Source organism: Clupea harengus, unplaced genomic scaffold, assembly GCF_900700415.2.
Source record: "Clupea harengus unplaced genomic scaffold, Ch_v2.0.2, whole genome shotgun sequence".
Lineage (NCBI taxonomy): Eukaryota > Metazoa > Chordata > Actinopteri > Clupeiformes > Clupeidae > Clupea > Clupea harengus.
Window position 1 is genome coordinate 3702 of NW_024880563.1, and position 6806 is coordinate 10507.

A 6806-nucleotide genomic window follows, 5' to 3' on the forward strand; every position below is an offset into this window, starting at 1 on the left:
TACACTATATACGAGGAAACACAGGAGGCACATATACTGTCTCTGACACACACAAACACACACACACCTACGTAACTCTCCTCTTTCTCTCTCTCTCTCTCTCTCTTGCACACACATGTAACACACCCTAAAAGGGAGGTTGAGGCTCAGACGCAAAGCTCAGAATACGTGCAAGAGAAATCAGAACACCGTGCTTAATAATAAAAGAGATTTATTTAGCGACTCCAGGGATTGATAATAAATATAAAACATTAAAATGCGCTTGCTAAAAGTAGTGCCAGCACTCAAAGTTCAAATGTCTGTCTGGAGTGTCCAGGTAGGTTCGTATGGTTTCAGCGCCGTGCGCGTCAGTCTCGTTCTCCCGGGACACGGCCAAGCCAGACGCTCTTCTGGTTCTCTGATTCTCATTCACACACACGACACAGCTTGGACAGGGTCAATGGCCGGCAGTCCGCAAGCAACTCTCCTCTGGTCCAACCTTGATACAATGGACACAGCGTCAGACAATACTCTATTACAATTAAATGAAACCCAGAGAAAGTATAGAGCCCACACCAAAGAATATCGCGATCACCAACCTTGATACAATGGACACAGCGTCAGACAATACTGCCATTAGCTTGTGGACACGGGTATAAGTAGAAATATTGTGATGGGAAACACCTAAGGAGGGTAGTGGCATAATGCTAGGCACCTGTGCTTAATTAGTGATCATGCTACACACGTGCGGTAGAAAAGGTTCGTGCTCAGTGCTCAATTAAAGTGTGCCAATCACCACTACACTCATGTGAAACACTACACACCACTCAGAACACACCGTGAATCACTGCAAACAACCCTCAGGCCCAAAACACCATGTTACATCCTTCCCTGCTGTAAAGTCAGTGTCCCAATGACTATGCCCATACTAGATGTATAAGTTATTGGTTTCCATATTTGGTTGGAGGAATCCCAATGTTAGCCCTGGTGGATCGTCTAGGTTGGTCAAGCTCGAGTCTCTGCCCGTCTCTGACATCTGGATGGTTGTGGTCTGGTCGTTGCCCGCCTCGCGCCACATCACCATCTGGTCTCGCACCTGTAGGGGCCCAAACTCCTACCCAGGGGAAACTCATCGTGGCTCTACTTGTCTCTGCTGGCTGGGGGTCGATAGGGGCCTGTCTCGTGGCTTCTCCACGCCTAGGGGTCCTCCCAACTGCTCTGGGGGTTTCAGCTGCCCTCTCCACAGGGGGAAAAGAGCAAGGCCTTAACATGTTCCGATGGACCACTTTCTCAGCTCCCTGCCCTTGCTCTGGTCTGACCACATAGACTGGCAGTTCTGGGTTAGTTTGTTTTTCCACTATATAAGGCACAACCTCCCACTTGTCGGCCAGCTTACCTCGGCCCCTTGCCCTCATGTCTCTCATCATCACCCGCTCGCCTGGCAATAGGGGAGAGTTCTCAGCGTTGTGGTCATAGTGTCGTTTTTGTCTGGTTCTCTCAATGTCTGTGTGCTTCCCTGCTTTCTCATAGGCATACCTCAGACGCTGTTGATGGCACTTTACCCAGTCCTCCACCGACGCGCAGCCAGTCTCATCTGGTATTCCCAACAGGCAGTCCTGAGGAAGGGAGCCGTGTCTACCGAACAGCAGATAGTAGGGAGTATACCCTGTGGCGCTGTGGGTTGTGTTGTTGTACACCTGGATCATCTCCTGCAGGTGATCATGCCAGCGGCGCCGCTCCTCTCCCAGGGTTCCTAACAGCCCCAACAGTGTCCGATTAAATCGCTCACACCCACCATTTCCTGCTGGGTGATAAGGCGTGGTATGACTTTTAGTTATTCCATACAGTCTACACAGATCTTTCATTAGCTGGGATTCAAAATTGGCACCTTGATCAGACAACAAGCGTCGGGGAGAGCCAAAAGGCTGGATTACCTTCTGCCACAGGGCCTTTGCTGTTGTCGCAGCTGTCTGATCCCTAGTGGAGGAAGCCCATGCATATTTAGTAAAGTGGTCAACCATTACCAATACATTATGATGGGGATCCTCTGGGTGACCTATAGTCAGATAGTCTATGGATAACAGTTCCAGGGGAGCTGAGGTTCTGATTGGCACTAAAGGAGCTAGTTTTGCCACAGTGGGGGCTTTTCTTAGGGCACAGGTCTGGCAGGTAGCACACCAATTGGTAATGTCTCTAGTAAGGTTAGGCCAATAGAACCTGGCATGGATCAGTGCAGTAGTCTTTTCTGCACCCCAGTGACCCGCCTGGTCATGGTACAGTTTCCAGATGTGGACTCGCTCACCTGCTGGGGCGACAATTTGGGTTCGTAGATCCACTTCCTTGGGGTCCTGAAACGTCCGGCACAGCACACCGTCTTTGCACCTCAACCGATCCCATTGTCGCAGTATTTCTAGGACCTCTTTGGACTCCGCTTGTCGTTCCAGTCTGTTAGGGTGTTGGCCTCTCTGGAGGAAGTGTAGCACTCTCCTCAGCGTGGGGTCACTTTCTTGTAGGCTCTTCCACTGAGCCCATGTTCTGTCAGGCTGGAGTGGGGTACCCTGTTCCATTGTAGTCCCCTGGTCATCAGGCTCCTTGGTTCTCCAGCCCACCCCCACACACAGGGCAGTCACTGTTGACGGCTGAACCTCCCGGAAGCCTGGTATCTCCAGTCCCTCTCGCTCTTCCCTCTGGTCTGGGACTGCTGTCTCTGGGGGGAAGCGGGACAATGCATCTGCACTCTGGTTATTACGTCCTGGCCGATACTTAATCTCAAACTGAAAGCCGGCAAGGCGGGCCGCCCATCTCTGTTCATGACTACCCAATTTAGCAGAGTTGAGATGCACAAGCGGGTTATTGTCTGTGTATACTACAAAGGGTGCCGGCGTTAGGTACTCTGCAAACTTTTCTGTGATGGCCCACTTCAATGCGAGGAATTCTAATTTAAAAGAACTGTAGTTACTGTCATTTCTTTCAGTTGGATGTAGGCTCCGGCTAGCGAAAGCGATGACTCGCTCCTTACCCCCCTGCACCTGGGCGAGCACTGCCCCCAGGCCTCTGTTGCTGGCATCTGTATAGAGTACAAAAGGCAGTGTGAAATCAGCAAATGCTAAAATGGGAGAAGTGGTTAAGGCCTCCTTTAGGGTAGCAAAAGCTACATCACATGTGTGGTTCCAGCCAGTGAGGGCATGAGAAGGCCTCTTTTTACTACTCTGTGTTGGACCTAGCCCTGTTAGCAGTTCATGTAAGGGGCTGGCAATCTTGGCAAAGTCTTTAACAAAGCGGCGGTAGTAGCCCGCTAAGCCTAGAAATGAGCGCAGTTCTTTTACCGTCCTGGGGGTCGGCCAGCCCTGCACACACTTCACCTTGTCAGGATCTGGAGACACCCCTTTGTTTGACACCCGATGGCCCAAGTACTGGACCTCCTGTCGCAGCAGGCAACACTTGCTAGGTTTCAATTTGAGTCCATGGCTAGTTAGTCTGCTGAAGATAACATCCAAGTGGGTTAGATGTGTGTCAAAGTCAGGGGAAAACACAATAACGTCATCTAGATAAATCAGCAGAGACTCTTGGTTTTGATCTCCTAGACAGGTTTGCATAAGCCTCTGAAATGTAGACGGAGCATTACAGAGACCAAACGCCATCCTATCAAATTCATATAGTCCCATTGGAGTAGTAAATGCTGTCTTCTCCCTATCTTTTGGAGCCATCTGGACTTGCCAGTATCCTGAGTGCAAGTCTAGAGTACTGAAAAACTTAGCATTGGTCAGGCTGGCAAGGGATTCTTCGATGCGAGGGAGGGGATACGCATCTTTGTGTGTCAATAGATTTAACTTGCGGTAATCCACACAAAATCTCAGAGTCCCATCTTTCTTCCTAACTAACACAATGGGAGATGCCCATGGGCTGGTACTTGGTCTGACAATCTTTGAATCAATCATACCTTGAATGAGGGTTTTCACTTCCTGGTACAGGTGGCGAGGCACATGACTGTGGCGTCCTCTCACAGGTGCGGCGTCTCCTGTTGGGATCACATGCTGTATGGTGCTCGTCTTCCCATAGTCCTCGTCATGACAAGAGAACACAGCCTGATGCTTGTGTAACAGTTCCTGTAATTTCAGTCTTTGGGCTGGGGAGATATCAATGTTGTTAACATCCACTAGGGCGGGCCGGTCCTTTAGGTCTTGTTTTACTTGCGTTAAGCTAACCTGTACCACCTGTTCCCCCACTCTGGACATACTCACATCCGTGTCTTGTACAATGTCTGCTGGTTCCACTACAAATGCCTTAGCCAGCTTCTGGTGGCGTCGTAGGTAGACCGGGGTGCTGCTTATGTTTCTCACTCTGATGGGTAACCTTCCCTGCTTGACCGTTGATACTGCTCGAGCGGTGAGCACATCAGACTCCCCAAAGGGCTCCACTAGGCACTGGTAATCCCGTTTCTGAATGCCAGCCTTGGTACGGCCCCACACCAGGACTTCACTGTGTCCTGGAATTTCCAGAGGGTAACGGTTAATAGTGCGTACATACCCTGTAAACCCATCGCTGGCTGCAAATCTGGCCTCCTTTGCACATACTCTCATGGCATTGCGCCACGACTGCTGTTGAAAGCGTTCACTGGACAAAGAGGGCACAGTCAGATTGTCTTTGGTCAGTGTATCCCAGCAATGCTTAATTATGTTGGTTCCCACTAGACCATTTGTATTAGCCAAGCAATGATCTTTAACTACTACAACGCCACAGCCAGGGAAGAGCACATCACCCACCTTCACGTCCAACAGTACATACCCCAGGTACGGAATCGCAAGGCCGTTTGCTGCTTGTAGTGCCAACCATGCTGAAGGGTCTTCAAGTAGTGCCCCCTGCTGGCCAAAATGTTCCTGGAAAAAACTCTCCCTCATCAATGTTACTTGTGATCCCGTGTCTAAGAGACAGTGGATAGGCACCCCATTAAATTGCAGTGCAACCACAGGGACCCCTCCGACTAATTTGTCCACTGAATCTTTATTTGGGCCGTTTTTGTTCCCACTACCCACTGTCTGGCCCGCCACAGTGGTGCTAACTAGTTTAAAGGAGCCGGTCCAGACGGATTGGATACTCTACAGTAACGGGCAGTATGTCCTGATTGTGCACAGTTGTTGCATATTGGCCTACCTTGCTCGTCATACTGATTGGCTGCTGGACGCCATGGGGCCCTGCGGTCAGGTGTATGATGATTCCGTCCCTGCGTCGATGTTTGTTGCGCCCTTCTTGGCGAGGCCTGTTGGAGCTCTGTTCGAATTTCACTTATCAAGCATTGAGACAGTTCTTTAAATTTACTTGCTATCTGATCATTCATTTCCTCTTTTAATTGTCTTTTCATTTGTTCTAGGTCGCTGTTAAGTGAGGAAGAATGCCCCCTAGTGGCGAAACACTGTACTTGATCCTGTTTTGCCCCATATGCGCGTTCACGTACTAACATTTCCGTTTTTACTTGTTCGAATGTTACGTCATCATTTAGGAGGACTTTACTTCTAAACTCACCCCGCATGGCTGGATCTCTTAGGCCATCGATGAGAACATCACGGAGCAGGACATCCTCGTCTCTTAGTCCTCGAGCATCTCTCCTTTTCAGCCTGGCAAAGTGTTCTTGAATCCGGAGAGCAAAGCTATCAATGTCTTCTTGAGGCTCTTGGGTGATATTAAAAAACTGGGCGCGCAGGACCGAGGCAGAGGCTTGATCTCCGTATAGCTCTTCTAATTTTTTAAATATCAATTCAGCTGTCTTTCTTCTCTCTTGGGGTAGAATTAGAATTTGTCTTTTTGCAGTCCCTTCCAAGCAGCTAAGTGTAAAGTCAGCCCTGAATTCGACCGGAATGTTTTGGAGATTAAATAGTGTGTTTAACTGTCTCTTCCATTCTCCAAGACTACAGTCTGAATCTTTGCCTCGAAACTTGGATATAATCATGCTTCCCGTGTATATTGGCATCATTCTGGGGCTTGTTGAACTACCTGGCTCAGTCATAATTTCTCTTGCACGACTCTGATTGTTTCTTTACGTCCTGCCGACTACGCCAGTTGTAACACACCCTAAAAGGGAGGTTGAGGCTCAGACGCAAAGCTCAGAATACGTGCAAGAGAAATCGGGGCCCGAAGCCGAGCCCAAAGATATACACGCGTAACTTAACGGGCCCCCTATCAGGGAAAGTTGCAAAGCGGGCCCACCCTCGATACATGTACAGCGTCAAATCGTCTCGGGTCTGCTTTTGTTCAAATGCGCGCTATTTTAAAAACGATAGTAGTGTCAAATGCTATATATACACCTGAAAGGGCAAACTTATCTCAGTCATGGTTGTGATTATTTTTTGGGAAAAAGTAGCAATTTATAACAAAATCATATGCTTATCCTACATACACTATAGAAACTATCAAAAAACTATTCAATGAAATTAATACGTTCCTAATTTCTTTGGTATTTTTGTGATTAGCAATGATGATTGCTGGGTAATATGTATGTTGTTGTCCAATGTCAAGTCTCTATTTGATCATGTGACAATACAATACGCTATAGTTAAACCAATTCTGATAACTTAGGTCTGAAGGACTGATAACCTAGCTCATTGAGCACTGCACAGCACAACTTTACTCGTAGCAATGCCTTTTAAGCACAAGAGTGGAAGTAGAAAAGGGCAAGAGAAAAAAGAACAGGAGGAGAAGGCGGCAAAGCTGCCTAAATTAGATTATTTTGGCTTTTGAATTGCCGTCAACTAGTCGCCAGCCCACGGAGTCAGCAGTGCAGCAGTTCAGCTGGGATCAGAATCGCTGTTTCTGCCCTCAGTGGTGTGTCAGCA

At 48.5% G+C, this 6806-nt stretch overlaps 2 protein-coding genes across 5 annotated transcripts; both read right to left on the reverse strand.

Moving 5' to 3' along the window:
• Positions 1-225: 225 nt before the first annotated feature.
• Positions 226-2331, reverse strand: LOC116224732. The gene is made up of 3 exons (XM_042707159.1): positions 2282-2331; positions 1914-1956; positions 226-1780 (listed from the first exon to the last, which is right to left on the reverse strand). Exon 3 carries the CDS (start codon positions 1683-1685, stop codon positions 921-923), a length of 765 nt encoding a protein of 254 aa, XP_042563093.1. The 5' UTR covers positions 1686-1780; positions 1914-1956; positions 2282-2331; the 3' UTR covers positions 226-920.
• Positions 2332-2599: 268 nt separating this feature from the next.
• LOC116224731 lies at positions 2600-6085 on the reverse strand. Of its 4 annotated transcripts, none has more exons than XM_031585499.2 (5): positions 5131-6083; positions 3920-4900; positions 3342-3456; positions 2939-3046; positions 2624-2710 (listed from the first exon to the last, which is right to left on the reverse strand). In XM_031585499.2, the coding sequence occupies exons 1-3, from the start codon at positions 5978-5980 to the stop codon at positions 3452-3454; spliced, it is 1836 nt and encodes a 611-aa protein (XP_031441359.2). In that variant the 5' UTR covers positions 5981-6083; the 3' UTR covers positions 2624-2710; positions 2939-3046; positions 3342-3451. The 4 variants fall into 4 exon arrangements, with proteins under 4 accessions (XP_031441357.2, XP_031441359.2, XP_031441358.2 ...); XM_031585498.2 differs by having other exon boundaries at positions 3342-3459; XM_031585497.2 differs by having other exon boundaries at positions 2600-2686; positions 3342-4900; positions 5131-6085.
• Positions 6086-6806: the final 721 nt, after the last annotated feature.